Here is an 18,115-nt window from a genome sequence, read left to right as displayed (position 1 = left end):
ATCCCACTTGGGGTCTTCTTGGCAAAGATACAGGAGTCATTTGTCATTTCCTTCTCCAGCTCATTTTATAGATGAGAAACAGAAGCAAACAGAGGTAAGTAACTTGCAGGGTGACACAGCTTCACAAAATATGACAATCCCTTTTTCTTTACTATCATAGGTATAGATGAGTTCAGACTCTTAACTCTCTCCTGGATTATTTCAATAGCCTTCTAAGCAAACTACCAGGTTCTAATCTAATTGATCCATCTTTCTTAGAGATGATAAGATGATCTTACTAAAATTCAAGTCAGACCATATCACCCATGTGCTCAAAAACTTTCTAGGGAAAATACACAACTCTACAACCCAACATTTAAAAGCATTTCACGGACAGCTAGGTGGCGTAGTGGATAAAGCACCAGCCCTGGAGTCAGGAGTATCTGGGTTCAAATCTGACCTCAGACACTTAATAATTACCTAGCTGTGAGGCCTTGGGCAAGCCACTTAACCCCGTTTGCCTTGCAAAAAAAAAAAAACAAACCTAAAAAAAAAGCATTTCACAATCTGGCTTCAGCTTTCCTTTCCAAGATTATTTTACATTTCTTCTTTATACACTCTGCATTCTAGTACAAAGGATCTATTTGCTCTCCAAAAAATTTAGTATTGTGCTTCTTATTCAGGAGTTTGTATTTTATCCTGTGGTTTTATACAGGTAGTCCCCCATATCTGATCAACATTCCTTTTCTACTTGTTTATATATTTTAGAATTCCTGGATTCCTTCAAAAAGCTTAGGGGCCACCTCCCTAGGAAAATCTATCTGATTTCCCTAATTATTGTTTTCTTCCTCCTCAAATGATCAGGTATATATTATTCTGTTTATATACTGTATCCCCTATCCTCACCGCAATAGGATATATGGTCTTAAAAAGTAGGGATTATTTTTCATTTGCATCTTTAGCACCTAGCATTTTGTTTCAATAGACACTTTAATAAATTGGATTTAATTAAATTTAATTTATTGGATTAATTGGGTATCCTCCAAGTCATGTAATGCCCTACCCAAAAGATTCATTATGAGGGTAGTGATGAAGGGCCCACCTGGGGAAGGTATTCTGGCTCCCTTCTACTCTTCCACTTTCATCAGTAGACCCTACCCAAGACCCTGGCCCTAATAACAGCCTTGGGATAAAGAAGTTTGTTCTTTCCCACTCCTTCTGGATACAAATAAGACCCCAGCCAATGTTGACCATTGAGATAAAGGTTGAATACCCTACACCTTTTTTTTTTAGGTATTGCAGTTTGTGGATCAAAAAATCTACTAAGGAAAATTAAGGAGTCTGCAAAGCGTGAATATCCTGGGAATATTTGCTGTTTCTTAGCAATCATGTTATAAGAATTCAATTGCAAATTACAGGAACTGGAAAGAATCAGGGAACAGCACAAGATGAGGCCAATATACAAAATGATGTTCAATTTTTGAAAAAATAAAAGGTCATCCTGACCCAGATACTCCATTGTACTGAAGAGACCCAGAAAACAGACAGCCTGAAACAAAAACACAAAACAAAACCAGGTATTGGCAAGTAGCCAGGTGTTTCAAAGCTGTGCAAGGCTTGAAAACAAAGCAAAAAAAAAAAATCACAACCAGTGGATAGTCAAGAAGCAGGCTAGGAATATTTTGAAAATGTGTCTACTGGAGCAGATGGTGGAGCAGTGGATAGAGCACTGGTCCTGGAGTCAGGAGGGGTTGAGTTCCAATTTAGACACTTTTTATTTACTTAACTGTGTGATCATGGGCAAGTCACTTAATCCCATTGCCTTGCAAAATTAAAAAACCAAAATTAAAAAGATTGTCTATATTCTTTCTCTCATATACATACTCATGTGTGTGTATATATACATATATATGTATATTATACATTATACACACACACACACACACACACACCTAAAAAGATCTTCAGAAGTCTTTTTTTTTGTTATACTTAAACCTCTCAGGCCTCAGTTTCTTTATCTATAAAATGAATGCCAATGAAATAAAATAAAATTTCAAAAAGGGGCAGCTAGGTGGCACAGTGGATAGAGCACCAGCCCTGGAGTCAGGAGAACCTGAATTCAAATCAAATCTGGCCTCAGACACAACTAGCTGTGTGACCTTGGGTAAGTCACTTAACCCCATTGCCTCACAAAAACCAATAAAATAAAATGAATGATTTGGATTAAGTTATCTCTAAAGTTCCTTCTAACTCTATGAAAGATGGTATGCAATAATTAGAAAGATTTAAGATACTCAAGTACCTAAGAGAGACAAGATGTGCCCCAAAGGACAGAAAGGTCATGCCACTCAAGTGAAGTGGTTTCAAATGAATGGTTTGGACAAAGTAGCCTCTGAAGTCTCTTCCAACTTTAGATCTCTATTTTCAAAACCCCCCTAAGCTAAGGGTTCTTAATTTTTTGTGTCACAGTTATTACTTTTGTGAAGTCTATGGACCCTTTCTCAGAATACTTTTTAAAAATCTATGGTGGAAAGGTTAAATTTAGAAAAAATAAAAATGTAATTTTTTTCTCTATTCAAGTTCACAGACCCTTTATACACTGAACAGATCCATGGATTTCAAGTTAAAAACATATTATAGATGAGGACCTAAGACTCAGAAAAGGAAATTATTTGCTTGAGACATTTTACTTAAGCTTGGCAGTATGAAGCACACACTCAAGGGACTGCAATTAGAACTAAGATAAATTCAAGACCTCTAACTGTAGGAAAGGCAGATTAAGTAAGACTTTTAACTCAGTGTGAAGTAAGTATAAAGCATTCTTCCATTTAAAATCTACTTTAGAATCAGAGAATAGAGGACATCTACAAGCAAGTACACATGAGTCCATCCCAAGGTGAGTATCTTGGACTGATAGGTCTTTCCATTCCCATGTGAGGTAAGGTATTTGAATCATGAAACTCCTCTCAAAGACTCCAGAAAACTGTTTTTCTTTGGGGGCAGGGTGGCCATTTTGAGACAAATGTCTTTGGATTAGAGATTATTCTTTTGGTATTCTAGGTCTCATTACAAGTCATGCAGATCACTGTTCAAACACTTCCATCTAGCAAAAGAAAAGAAATTCAAGTCTATCTTTGGACTGATCCAACAACCTCTTTTCATAGAACATCTCACAAGTCATGGATGTCCATGATATAAGATATTACAGGGTTGAGTCACCCATTCTAAACTTTCATTTCAGAACTTACTATTTACTTGACACATCCTCCTCTAGGATCTCTTCTGAATAAAACACTGATGGAGGATTGATGTGGGTAGAAAAGGACCTTGATAGTTAAAAGACCTGATCATTATACCTACAAAGAGACACCCTGGGCATTTATTTCTGCTAGCCCCTGCTAATCAGCTGGTGTAAAACCATCAATGTTTTATTTGCTTGCTCCACTCCTTTCCCTTAGTACTGAACTTTTGCAATTATTGGAGAGGACCTCAGGGCTCTAGGTCCTAGTAGGCCACCAGCTTGAGTAGTTTTTCTTTCCTGTCTTTTTGGGCCAGCCAATTTTCCTTATCTATGGTCTAAAGAATAAAATATCCCTTAAGAAATGAGAATGCTTACTCAAGAAAGTCGCTATCAGGCTGTCTGGCTTCAGTGGAAGCATCTATCAACCTTCAAGCTTGAGCCCCACTATTAGACCCAGCAAGGAGAGAGGTTAAAGTTTTTTCCAGATAGCAATGATTTTAAAAGGTATAAATAATAGCAACCTCTCTGTAACTGTTGCAAACACTAACCTTTCCCACTGCCATTAGCATTTTCCCTGAAAATTGTGGCATTTGATTGGGGGCTTCAAAATCTATTTCCTTTGAATCTGAAAAGGTCAAGCACATTTATTTGATTTAATATTTTGTAATTGCTCTTCAACTCCTCCTTAGGAGTCACCTCTAAAAACGTGATCAGCACTCCTAAGGAATGCTGTCTTGGGCCACGTCCCCCCTCCAAGTACAACACAGTTTATTCCTCCTTCCAAACTGCTGTGTTTTGGATTCAGAGGCCATTTCTACAAAGGCTATTTCCCACCCCCACCCCCAACAGTTCCTTCCTCAAGATCTGTCTTGTCAATCGTGTGGCTGGGTAGGGCCCATAAATTTCAATAGCTCATATTTACCTTTGATGCTCCCAACACCCCTGTAAAATAGGCACTTTATCTCAATTTTACAGGTTAAGGAAACTGAGGCTGAAAGGTGATAGACTTGCCTAGAGTAACACTGTAAGTGGAAAAGGCAGGATTTGAACTACAGTCAACTGTATCAACTTGGCTTTCAAGATACCTTGATCCTTCATCAGTGCAAAGAAAGAAGTGGGAGCCCCTGGGTCTACCTCTAGCATTTTAAACCTTCTAATTGTGTGATGAATAGTGCCGACTTGGAACCAAAGTCCTCTGATATTTGAACCCCAGTCCTACTGCTTTATCACCTTTTTTGAGTAGGGACCCCTAACTTCTCCGGGTCCCATTTTCCACATCTCTAAATGAGGGGTCAGATGATCTCTAAATTAATTTTCAGCAATAAATCTATGGTCTTGTGATGCCCCCTTTGGCTAGATCCAAGATTCTATTTTAAAATGATAATCTGAAATTTTTTTTATAGCAGTATGTACACTTAAAAAAATACTACTACTTTGATATAAATGGCTTCATTATAATTCTATATATGTTGTTTAAATACATTATTCAGAGACAGGGTCCATAATGTACACAAAAAAAGTTAGGAAATCCTAGGCAAAAAGATTTTATAAAATGCTTATTTTCCTAGTAAATGAAGGATGTGATGCTTCAAGGGGTAATGCAATGGACTTCCTACATTCTGAGAAACTGCATAGGCTAAACAGGAAAAAACTTTGAACCAAAGTCAAAAACCCCTTCTTATAGGATTTTGGGAAAACATTCAGCAACAAATTATCTCTAGAGGTCTCATTCTTTCGCAGACCCTGAAAAAGTCAAAATGAAAAATGGGAGAAACCCTGAAGTCTTCTTAAGCAGGACTGGGTTAAGAAAGAATGAGGGAGCCTACCTTCAACAATGTAAAGTTTTTATTTGAAATATTTATCTAGTTTACAAGTGCACTGTCAAGAGAAGGGGGTGGATTGTGCCTGCTTCCCTCCCTTCCTTCTGGGTGGCAGAGAACCAAAAGGCTATTCTAAAGGTTACCAAAAAAACTCATCTCCTGGTGGGAAGAGGAAGCACGAGATGGCCCACAAACACTGTGGTCAGAGTCAAAATTAGGCCGTATCTAGATCAGCTTTGGCTACAGATCAGGGAGGAATGATGGGTGGGAATAGTTCTCCCCTACCCCTCAAGGTGGCACAGGAACTCTCCATCTGTTCTCTTGGCTCTTACTGAACTCTTTAATTTGCATTCTATTGATCTGGGTAGTCTTCATCACCTCTACCAAATTGTAACCTCTTGGGTACTTTGAAGAAGTGGGGTGTGTGTGTGTGTGTGTGTGTGTGTGTGTGTGTGTGTGTGTGTGTGTGTGTAGAATGTTGTGAATGGAATTAGGAGAGATTTGGGGAATCCTGACTTCTTTATCTGTCCATCTCCCAGAGGAATCATTGCAGTCCTTCCAATATAGCAGGTGCTCATTAGATTATTTGTTGAAAGGCTGACTATGGAGTTAATACATTAGTTGATTTTACCAGATTAATTTGTAGGGAAGCAGGAAAATGAGGGAAAAGAGGCAACAATATAGTAAGTGTAGAGACTGAAGTGGTCAGAACTCTCAGAAAATGGAACTCAAGATTCCAATCTAACCACCTTGCCCTTGATCATCATTTCTCTGATTCATACTCTCTGGATGGACAAAGGAATTCCCCGCCTCAAGATTGGTGGCTTCTTTGGCTCCCTTCAGATGAGGTCTTAGACCTAAAGCAGGAAGAGAAAGGAACTCTTGCTAAGGTCCCACATTGAGGTGAGGAAGGTTGTCCAGAGAGGTAGAGCAAAAGGCAGTCTGAAAACCATCAAGCTGCAGGTTTCAATCACACGACTGAGTAGCCCTGTAAAATCCTATAACAATAATGTGCATTTATCTGAGGATTTGCAAAAGGCACATTCTTGACAACTCATTTCCAATTTCCAGTTGGAGATGCTAGGGGTCACAAATTTGGTTTGCTCACAGTTAAACAACAATAAGAGGTGCTGGGGCTGCAATTCAAATCTGAATCTCTCCTCATTCTATCCATCATTCTCATCACACTCCACTTCTATAACACATGAACTTGGGGTAGGAGAAAATGCATCAGAGTTAAAAGGATGACATCCCAAGTTCCAGAAGCAGTCTCAGAGCTCAGAAATGGGGCAGGGGAAAAAATACAGGAAGCCCAAATGCAGCTCGAGCAACCAGCTGTGAATCCCTTGGAGTCTAAAGGACCCAGCATTCCTCAGGCCAGAACAGACACTGCTTTGGGAGTGAAGAAACACACATACACACAGAGACAGAAAAACACACAGACTTACACAGACACACACAGACACACACACACACACACAAAATGGGGCACAGCTTTTTTTTTTATTTTCTCTCCTCCACAAGGCAGGTACTAGGACAGCATGGCCCTCCCTTACCCTCCCACATTTCAAAGCCACTGGTTACTCCCGAGGAGATGTCATGTGGCTATTCTGGTCCTGAGTGGCCTGCAGATGGCCTGCTGTGTCCTGCTCACAGTCCTCCTTGGAGGCCTGACCCTTCTTCCACTGGCTTTCCTCCAAGCCAGCCAAGGCAGGCTCCCCATGACAGTCCTCACACCCATTCTCATTCGTGTCCAGGGGAGGTCGCTCCCTGGGCCCTCCTCGCTCCACCTCTTCTAGCTCCTCTGGGTCTCGCACTCGGTGAACAATGAACAGGTGTCGGTTGAGGGAGCTTGCTGAGGTGTAACACAGGCCACAGAGCAGACACTGGGCCGTGGAGCTGTCTGCCTGGTGCTGAGGTATGTGGCTCTGAAACTCTGGCCCTGAGTCTGTGGCAAAACTGCACTTTGCACACTGGAAGAGGGCCTTGAGTCTTTTTGTGGGGCGGATGGCTGCTCCGTTGGTGGAGCCTGGGGCACCTTCAACTTCAGCAGTCTGTCTCTTCCGATCTTTCACCTAAAAAAAGACAAACAAAGTCTAGAGGAGAAGGTCACTGTGGAATAACCCCTTTATCACTGGTAACCCTGCCAAGGGCACAGAATGAACGACTACCTAAGCCAGGCCCACACAAATCCCCCCCCAAACTTCAGACTCCAAGCAGCTCTCAAGGTCTTCCAGACTGTCCTCCTCCTCTCTGGGCAGCCACCTGGGTCAATAAGCAGGGCCCCAGGGGTGTATTCTGTGTGTTCAAGGTGGTGGGAGAGGTTCAGAAGAGGAAAGGAAACAATTGTGGATGCAAATATGGAATGCGAAGTTATCATGCCCAAAGAGAAGTGCGGCAACAGAATAAGCTCTGGCCTTAGAGAACTTCTCTTCATTTACTTGACTCTATACCTCCTACCTCCATTCTGACCAGGCAATATACCACCATGTAGGAAGCTGCTATTGGGTCTGTCAGCTTTAAAGGCTCCCCATATCTTCCAACAAGCTTCATTTCCTCCATGGACCAAGACTCAGTAATCACTGCAACCAGGAAGCTCACCTGGGAGGATTCTCCAGCAGATCTGGCTTTGGACGTCTGGCTCAAGTCTAGATTTTTGATGCCGTGCATAAGGCTGACATGGTTCTCCAGCAGGGAGAGCTGAGGGAAGCTGGGCCTGTCCTCTGTGCAATACCTGAAAAAAAAACATATTGAAGAAAATCAGAGCCCAAGGGTGAATGGAAAAGGAGGTACAAAGTGAAGCAACTCCCAGCTCAAGGGTTTGTCACCAGTGTCTAACACAAAGGAGTACCTAAGAAATCCCTAAGCAGATCAAAGTGATTCCCCCAAAGCATCCCAGCAACCCACAACCAGGCTAACAAACTCAGTCAAGACCAATAGAGCTACACTCTATAGAATGGGCCTTGTTCATCTCCAGTTGTTGCTCCTGATCTAATATTAGATGACTGCCTCAGGAAAAACCAGGGATGCTCTGAAAGTTAACTAAATATTTAAGTGTGTCATTTAAGTGGGTAAGAGATTTCATAAGAAGTCTTCACTATCAGGCTTTAGCAAAAATGTATTATTTCTAAAATTTGGGAGCTATGGAGAATACTGGGGAAAAGAACAAAGATGTTCTAATATCTTTTAGGGGATTTCTTCTTTTTCCTAAGGTGCCTTGAACCACTGGGTTCTCTCACAACAGACACCCATATGCCATCAACATCATTGCTCTCAACTCCTAGAATCATCTAAGCAAGGCCTCTAACCAGAAGTTACCTAATAAAAAACTCACCAACAAGTAAAAACCTTCTTGGCTGTGTCGTGGTTGTTTCGGCTATGTCGTCGAAGATTAATGGCGGTATGGAAGGAGCACTCACACTGCCGACATGGAAAACGCTTCACTATCTATTGAATAGAAGAACCAGGACCCCAGCATCAGACCCCAGAGAACTGAGAAAGATTGTTTCTAAAGGGAAAAAGGGGAGCAAAAGAGGAAGAGCATGCTTTTCCTAGACCCCAATATAGGTGAGGATATAGCAGAAACAGAGGACTCATTCATGCCACTGTGAAGGATCTGAAGGGGCTCTAACTATGCAGAAACTAACTTATGAAATACTAAGTAATTACATAATTAATACCATGTAAATGGTAGTCTGTCCTACTATAGTATTAATAGTATGTAATACTATGAATAATATGTAATACTACATAAACTGGTAGTCAAGGCTTGGGTCTAGGCATCTGAATTCCTTTGGTTCTCCTTGGGACATTATTTCAACAAAGAAGCTCTAGGACTAAAACAGACTATTCTGCTCCCTATTTTCTGCGATGCCTGTTGTTTATTCAGGTGTACTTCAGTACAGATGGGATCTGATCACACTTCTCTCCTCCTCTCAGCAACCAGGGCCCCCAACCTTAACTGCACATCACTTACCCGGCCATGGCTCTTCTTCATATGAGACACATAGCTCTCACGATCAGGGAGCCACTCATGGCACTCTTGGCAGGTCCAGCCAGTGCTCCTCAATTTGGGCCTCATCTCAGCCTTGTTCTGAGCCTCAGCACGGCGTTGTCCAGGCCTCTCCCAGGGGACTGAGGTCTGAGCACCACCCTGCCCAGCAGTACTAGTGGCTGATGGCTCAGCAGGGCTCCCAGGGCTTGGACGGCTAGTGTATGTCTCCGTTGAAGACCGCAGGCTGGGCAGCTCTTCCACATTTCGTGGGACACCATGGACACTCTAGGGATGGGGAGGGTGATTACTGTCTGAGTAAGGAGATAGATGTAGGGTACCATGCCTTCAATGGCTCTCTGTGAACCTCCCGCCCAGGTCTCCTGACCCACCTTGACATGTTGCATCAGCAGCTGCTTCTGTGTGAACACAAGCTGACATTCAGGGCACTTGAAAACTCCCACCAGCAATTTGTTGGTGTTCTGATAAAAGTGCTGCTGCATCAGCTTCTTTTTGTTGAAGACAGTTTCACAAGAACACTTATAGATCAGTCTAGGAAAATGACCACAAAACCAGAGGATTATGTCTCTCTATAAAAAGGATTGTGGGCCCTGAGAGGCACAAAGTATGAACTACTTATTTCAAAGAAAGGACTGCTGGGAGAATTTAAGTCCAGGGTGCCTCGAGATGGCATGAGAACCAGAAGGACATTTGGGAGATAAAACCCCTTTCTTTTCAGACCTGCATATGCCCCTGGACCCTCCATGGTTACTTCATCTCTCCCAAGGTCCTAGACACTTCCCTCCAGGTCAGCCCCAGGGCCCATATGGAACTTTGGCCAAGGACATGTACTTACTGAGAGGCTTTGTGTGGCTGGGCAGGATGCTGGGCAGCACTGTGGGCAGCAGTGCCACTCGCAGATTTGAAGGCCATCGGACAGAATGCACACTTGTGGAAAACCTGGCAGTGCCGCTCTTGGATGTGCCTCTTCAGCAAGGCTGAGGTCACGAAGACTACTCCACAGTGGATGCACCTAGATAGAGATAAGGACAGTTAAGGCACTTCACTGAGTGCTCCAGCCACTAGTCCCATTCACAATGGAATTAGAATACCAAGGGCCAAGGAGGAAAGGATCACTAGTAGGCCGTGGTTCTTATGTCCCAGCACTCTACACCAAATCCAAATGCTTTTCCAGAATTCTGCACAGTAGGAAGTATGTCCATACAAGGGGGTGGGGGGGTAGGGGAGGAGGTTGAGGAAAGGGGGAGATACTATTGCACAATGAACTTGGTAGAAACCAGAACAGAGTTTAACAATGGTTCCAGAAGCTGGCCAGGGTCACTGTGTGTGTGGTTTGCTGTGGCCTCGAGTCTCTGCAGGGCTTCATGTGTGCAACTTGGCTCTTCTGCCAGGCAACAGAGTGTATCATTGGCACAGTCATCAAAGACAAAGGTACAGCAGGTGCTGTTGTGATAGAAGCAGTAGTAGTTATAGTAGCTACTGTAGTAGATCTGTACATACCACATGTATGTCTATGTTTATGTGTGTCTGTTTCACAACAACACTGAGAGGCAGGTGCTATTATGATCCCCATTTTACTAGCCAGAGTATGTAACAGGAATTTATCAACCTGACTGAACTAGACACAAAAGGCAGGCATTCTGTATGTATTTATCAATTAAAATTAGAGAGTTTGGGTGATAATTCCTTGACCGTAGCCAACTCATAAGACAAAGAAAAATACATTATCATCAGTTATGTGTATTCTGCTGTTGTAGCATCAGTAATAGAATGATGAAAGAGAAACACAGAATGTTAAGAATTACATATTTTAAACCATTAATAATTCTAAATGTGATTCTTGTTCACTGAACAACGAAGAAACACCATCAGTAGAACTAAATATATCAATACTGATATTTTCATTATAAATGAAACCAAAAGAAAAAAAAGGAAAACAAAGCTAAGTAGAAAGATGGCTCACAGCTCCTCCTCAAAAAGGCAAATAAAGATGTTCATAAGTTGGGTTTATTACATATTCAAAAACAACAAAACACAATTTCATAAGCTAGTTGATAATTATAGTATTCATTATTATAATCTATAAAAAGACTTTTCTTCCTTATGTTGCAGAAAAGGTATAGATGTTCTTCATCATAAAGCCCCCAAACTAAATCAACATATATATAGAAAAGGATGGTCAAAAAAAAAAGCTAGACAATATGACCCAGTATTAAGAAATAACTGAGGGGCAGCTAGGTGGAGCAGTGAATAGAGAGCACCTGCCCTAGAGTCAGGAGTACCCGAATTCAAATCTGGCCTCAGACACTTAATAACTACCTGGCTGTGTGGCCTTGGGCAAGCCACTTAACCCTATTTGCCTTGCAAAAATGTAAAAAAAAAAACCCAACAAAAACCTTAATTTGTTAGTGTATAAAGCTTGCTAAGAGATTCAATTAAGTCAGATCACTGAAAAGCAATTAATGATGACTCTATGAGGACAACAAATGAAAATTAGACAAGATTTTTTAGATTTCTAAATAATAAATCAATAAGAATTTATTAAACACCTGCTATGTGACTGGCATTGTCCTTGGCATTAGGTAATAAAAAACAAAAACACATCAATTTTCTCACACCATTTTCTTTACCAATGACAAAAGAGCTTGCTTATATTTGAATTCTTAGTATTTCAACTAGGCAGACCTGGAGTCAGGAAGACCTGAATCCAAAGCTGGCAGCAGATACTTACTAGCTGTGTGACCCTGGGCACTTAACCCTGGTTTGCCTCAGTTTGCTGGCTGGAGAAAGAAATGGCAAACCACTCCAGTATCTTTGCCAAGAAAACCCCAAATGGAGTCACAAAGTGTCAAAGACAGCTTAAAAACAACCAAACAACAATAACATTTCAGTCCCTGACTGTTTGCATGACTCATTGACAAAAAGGAGGTCCTTAAAGGGTCCTATTACAATTTTGAGACTGTGAGGGAACAATTCTCAACAATCTCAAAGAAGGAATGATACCCACCTTTTTTTTAATTGACAATTTAACTGTCCAAAAAAGGTGACTAAGAAAAGACATCAATAACTATGTGCCTGCCCTACTTTTCTCATTTCTATAAAATTTTTATGACAATCATCTTTACCTTTATTGAATGCATGGAAATATTTATATAAAAATGGACTTTCAAAAACATGCTAGGAAAGACCTATTATAGACACATAAGTAAATGAAATGTGAAGAAAATGTAAGATTTCAGTGGACTTATTATTTGTTCACTATAAAAAAATTTGATTTGGCACAACAAAATGATATGTTAAAAATCCCCCTTCAAGAAATTGAAATTTGCATAAAGCAAAAACAAAAAATCAAATAAGATTCCAAGAAAGTTGTACAAAGCACCAATTGTTTGATGACTGATTAAAAATAGCTAAGTTTAAAAGAGGGAGATGAAAGCACCATGGTCAAAGGATATTTGAAGAAAAGTTCAAATAGATCCAAATAGAAGAAATAGTCTCTATTGATGCTGAAGATCTCCAAATGTTACTGTTTCATAGGTGACATTATGTAACTGCAAAATTTCCTAAATGAGATCCATCATCACACAAGAGTTCAGCCTTGGACAGTTAGTTGGTGCAGTGAGTAGAGCACTGACCCTGGGGTCAGGAGAACCTGACATCAAATCTGATCTCAGACACTTAATAATTACCTAGCTGTGTGACCTTGGGCAAGTCACTTAACTCCATTGTCTTACAAAAAACAAACAAAAAGAGTTCTGCCTACCTAGAAAAATCAAGGAGGTAAATGATGACTATTGTCCATATTAAGACATGCAATTGAATGGCTAGTCCATAGAGCTAGACCATCAGCATGTATAATTTCAGAATACACTGTGGATAGACAATGAAATGGGCTCAGAATTGAAGAAAGGGAAGATAGCCTGAGGGGGAGTAGGGAGGAGAACACCCAACTACATCTTAAGAATTATGATAAAGAAGATTTCTTTGGGCCATCCAGGTCCCTTCAGTCCTTCAAGAGAGAAATCCAGGCATTGTCTGGCATGACCTGAGGTTTTGGGAGAGCAAAGCCAAGGCAGGATCCTTTGAGCTAAAATTCTATCAAAGAAATAAGCCCAGAAGGGATGAGAAGCATTTAAGAAAGAAATTCTTAAGATATAAAGAGAAACAATTCTAGGAGAGGAAAAAAGATGGCTACTTATGTGGTCTAGGGCACTCATCAGTCAATCTGAATTTTTAAAAGTCACATGTAAAAGATAAAAGTAGGGATAGGTAATAGCAGATGAATACTATGTCAGAAGTTCTGAAACTTACAATAAGCAAGTTGGACTGGGAAAAGGATTTAAAAACAAATCTCTTCTGAGAAGAGGATCAACAAAGGAGCAAAGCATCTGTGCAGGGCAGACAGTATGATGATAAATGCTGATGGAGAGAATGCAGATCATGTTTCTGCTTTCTCAAACAAGGAGAATAATTTTTGGCATATAAAAAAGAAAAAAGAATGGTAGTGGCTATAATAAAGAGCTAGTAAGAAGGAATGGTATAAAAAGTAAAATAAGATTGGAAGAAGAGAAGGGCTGGTTATTTACGGAGAGTGATGGCTCACAGATAGACAATGTCAGTACAGTCACATGCTAATCTTGTCAGTTTCCACATCTTAAACATTATTCTAGCATCAAAATAAAATGTGGGCTACAGAAAAAAGCAGGTGCTCAATAAATATTTTCTGATTATTGTTTCTTGACTGATAATATGTAATAAACTTGTGTTTATGAGTAAAGAAATGTCGAGATAATTATACCCATACTATAATCTGATCAGATTCCTACTTAGAACAAAGTAAAAGTTTAATAAAAGCTCAAGTGATTCAATACACTCAGTAAATCAACTGACATTCAGTATAAATAATTGACACTGTGAAATCCCCTTTAACAGAAGACATATTCAATAACTGCTATAGACAGTTAACCCATGGGAATTTGAGATCTCTGGAAACAAATGCCTTCTTAGGAGCAGTATGTAAAGTGAACCAACTGCAACACAGAACAGAGTATCTGTATTTAAGCCCTACTTGGGTCACTAACTATGTATGACTTTTGTCAAGTTATTTAATGACTCCTGGTTTTGGTTTCTACAGCTGTAAAGTTCAGAAAATACTTGCCTTGCCAACCTAAATGGGGTTGTTGAGAGATTCAAATGAGATAATGGCTATGACTGATGGTGATTGCACACCTGACTTGCTGTAGATTGTCAGGCCAAGTCTGCTATGTGACTTCTCCTCCTCTTTGGATAGTTGTTTTAACCCTTTGTGAGCATCCTCTCCCGCTCCCTTACCAGCTCCCCTTTAGGTGTAGTTTTCTCCCTTTGGAAGGCAGGGAGGAGCTGGCTGGTTGCTGTTTGTAACCCAGTGTTGAGCACCAGGTCTGCACACAGAAGGACTTAGTAAATGCTCTAGCTAGCTATACAAATGTAAAGAATTCATGTTTTTAATTCCCCTAGAGGTCTGAAAGAGTAGGGCTATTAAAGGAGAGTAAAACAGAGAGCTTGCTTTAATTATTTCAATTCCAGGGATTCTAGTCTGTCTCGGGAGCCTCAGACAGGTTTTACCTTGAGTGGTTCAAGATATCATCACTCTTTGGTTCATAAGCACTGCATTGACTGTCGGACAGGATCAGCACTGGGCTAATAATTAACTATAGTATCCCCCCAAAAAACCTTTATGTTAAACTACAGTATCAAATCAATTAAATTCCTGTACTATTTGTCCTCAACCTACAAAACTAACTCAAATAATGACAGCTGAAATGGTACATTAAGATTTTGTGAAATGCTTTACACAGATTACGAACCTTAAAATTATCTTTTAATTTGGGGGGGGGTGGAGAGGTTTGGATCTGTAATTTTACCAGAACAGGAAATACCAACATGTGCAAAGTTCCTTCACCAAAGCAGACTAGCAAGTCACATGGTTGCATACTTGCTGAATGGTAAGATTCCTTACTTTAAGGTGAATCCTCTATTGTCATACTGTCTTCTCTAAGTAAGGATATATCATTGATATTATTATCAGGACTATTTTACATATAAGAAACTAAGGCTGAAAGAGTAAATGGTTCATCTATAATCATAATTATTAAGTATTAGAGGGGTTCCCACCCAGACTTTTGTGTCTAAATCTAGTGCTCTTTCTACCATATCACGTTATCTCTCAAAAAAAATAATTTTGACTTCAAAGGAATGAATATTTTAAAGAGAGGGAATATGTAATTTTTTCTTTTGTTGATTCTTCTGACTTTTTGATCTAGGGATTAGAGAATTTCTGTCCTCTTACTTAGGCCTAAAAGTATTAAGGGAATAGCGCAAACTCTGCTGTTCTTGAGTTGTTCAGTCAGGCTTGACTCTTCTTGACCCCATGAACCATAGAACAATTACTGTCTTGGTAAAGATACTGAAGTGGTTTGCCATTTCTTCCTCCAGGGGATTAAGGCAAACAGAGGTTAAGTGATTTGCCCAGGGTAGCACTACTTGTGTCTGAGGCCAAATTTGAACTTGGTCTTTCTAACTTCAAGTCTAGCATTTTAGTATTGAGCTGTCATGTAGTATAAACTGGCACAACTCAAGACTGATAAAACCACACTTTTATCACTATGAATATGCCTTCCACACACAAACAACTCTTCCCCACTTTCTTGTCTTTATATCTAAATGCCCATAGAGGATCCAACCTTCTATGATGGAAGTCTCTCAGTCCTCTTAATCTCTCCAGGTACCAAAGTAGTGTTCAGATTACTTATTCTCTCATCGTCTGTAATTAGGCTACCTATTTTTCCTAACAAAGAGATACCTATAGCCTCATAAGTCCACTGAATGTTAGACCTGGAAGGGCACACATGAGGAAGTTAAGTTCCTCAATGATATCTTTTAAACCCCTGATTCCAGGCAATATGTCTTTTCATTGTTCTTTGATTCTTCCAAGACCATGTGTTCCATGATTCAACTATATATATATATATATATATATATATATACATATATATATATATATATGTATATATATATATATACATATATATATATACATATATCTATATCTATATATATCTCCCCCTGAGAAAAAAATAGTGTTAATAAGAGGATTTTGCTGCAATGAGCATTTGTGATCATTAAAAAGCAGTGTAAAATTTCCCCAATGTTTTCCTTTTTCTTCCTTTCCTTCTGATTTCCAGGTCCGGTTCACTGTTCATTTTCATCACTTGACCAAGATTATATATATAAATGAATATCGTCTTTCTCTAAACAAGCTGCCCATCCAATTATATGTCATAGCCCAGGCAAGAGGCATTTCCCCCCACCATTTTGCAGTGTAGAAAGTATTACTTAATCTACTTTCAATGTGAAGGTGTTATAGGAGTTATAGGGTTCAATGTACTTGGTATGAGACTATGTATTAGTTGGCCCATCTAGAGAATCCTCCCACCAACGGGTAATCAAGCCTTCCTTTGCTTGACTTCTGAGCAGGATAGCGACCATGAAACTGACAAATAACAGAGGTGAGCACATGATCCCCTGCTTCATACGGGGCTTGAGTTCAACACATAAACAAATAAGTAAACAATATTACTGTATTGGTGCGTCTGTCATAGTCTTGTATAATAAACTGAATATGGATATGAAAAACACCATTTGTATTAGGCAAATGCCTTTAAAAAAAATCAATAAATAGACTATGGACCTATAGACTTCCTAGAAAGTTATACAAAATTATTAAGCAATCACTCACATTGATGTGACATTTTGAAGTTTGCAAAGGGTTGTCCTCACAAGTGCCCATGTTATAGTTAAGCAAGTTGAATCTCTCAGCTTAAACAGCTTCATCAGAGAGCTGACAGATGCCTGAGATAAAATTTGAATACACTCTTGAGGATCACAGGACCACTGAATCAGAGATATAAGTAAACTCAGAGGTCAACAAGTCTGATGTTCTCTGCTACAGATGAGGAAACAGAGGCTATATTGGACAACATGTCCAGAAAGAACTATTACTCTATATGTGCTCTACTATAGAAATGCCTATGAAAACTTGCTTGTCTATTTCATGTTCTCAAAGATACCCCTGATACATATACAGACTGTTTATCATAAACATTTTCAAGAAATGAAACAGTAAACAATATAAGTTTAAAGTTGCTAGTCATCTTGTTTGAGATTTTATACCAGAATAATCACCTGTAATTTTTTTCCTCTTTTATATAATCTTCTAATTTGAGACTACACATCTTTAAAATTTTTCAACCTCTAACAAGTTTTCTTCAATAAATCAGGTCCAGGCACATTCCACTTTTATCTTCTTAAATGCTTTTGTTGTTTCCTCACAAAGTACATGAGTTACTACTATGAGTTGTTCGGTACAGATGCCCAAATTTACTATCATAATCACTGGAAAGAAATTGCTTTTTTAAAAATGTAGGATGTCCTTTTATATTTATGGTTGCCCTTACATCTATGTTCAAATCTCCTCTAAGGGTTATGGTTTAGCAAGGTAATCAACTATCCTATGAAATCAAGCTTTTTGTTGCATTTGTGCAGAAAATGAAATGAACTCTGCCAACTTTCTAATTCATTTTTTCATGAATTGTCAACATATCCTTCCATTTAGTTATAGGCTCCCCATTTATGATACACCACACACACACACACACAAATCAACCAAGTCTTTGTTTGTAAATCTCTAATGAGACAATATATTTCACCTATAGACAGAAAGTTTTCTATAAACAGAAAGTTTTCCCTTCTATCAAACCTAAATGTTCCTTTTTAAAATTGTTACTCATTATTCTTAGCTCTTGCCTCAGAGGTCAAACAGAATTCCTCCATGTAATAGCACTCCAAATATTTGAAGTTCTCCACACTCCTAAGTCTTTCTTTTTCCAGGTAAAGTATTTCTGATTCCTTCTATCAAACAGTAGAAATCTTTAAGGTCTTTCAACATCCTAGGTGCCATCCTCTGGATATTAGTCCTCACTAGCATAATGATGACCTGACTAAAAGGTGGAATTCAGAATTGCA

The 18,115-nt window shown here is 39.5% G+C and overlaps 1 protein-coding gene across 11 annotated transcripts in view; it reads right to left on the bottom strand.

Moving 5' to 3' along the window:
• Positions 1-5,454: 5,454 nt before the first annotated feature.
• The window catches only part of ZNF592 (zinc finger protein 592), a 67,343-nt gene continuing 54,682 nt past the window's right edge, over positions 5,455-18,115 (bottom strand). For all 11 annotated transcript variants that reach the window (XM_074233930.1, XM_074233935.1, XM_074233931.1 and 8 more), the window contains 6 exons: positions 9,888-10,064; positions 9,424-9,583; positions 9,017-9,319; positions 8,375-8,487; positions 7,642-7,774; positions 5,455-7,115 (listed from right to left, as the gene is read on the bottom strand). In XM_074233930.1, the coding sequence (XP_074090031.1) occupies positions 6,621-7,115; positions 7,642-7,774; positions 8,375-8,487; positions 9,017-9,319; positions 9,424-9,583; positions 9,888-10,064 (1,381 nt within the window). In that variant the 3' untranslated portion in view covers positions 5,455-6,620. The remainder of the gene's footprint in view (positions 7,116-7,641; positions 7,775-8,374; positions 8,488-9,016; positions 9,320-9,423; positions 9,584-9,887; positions 10,065-18,115) is intronic.

The sequence above is a fragment of the Macrotis lagotis genome, chromosome 4 (genome assembly GCF_037893015.1).
Source record: "Macrotis lagotis isolate mMagLag1 chromosome 4, bilby.v1.9.chrom.fasta, whole genome shotgun sequence".
Classification (NCBI taxonomy): Eukaryota; Metazoa; Chordata; class Mammalia; order Peramelemorphia; family Peramelidae; genus Macrotis; species Macrotis lagotis.
This window is presented reverse-complemented; position numbering and strand designations above follow the sequence as displayed.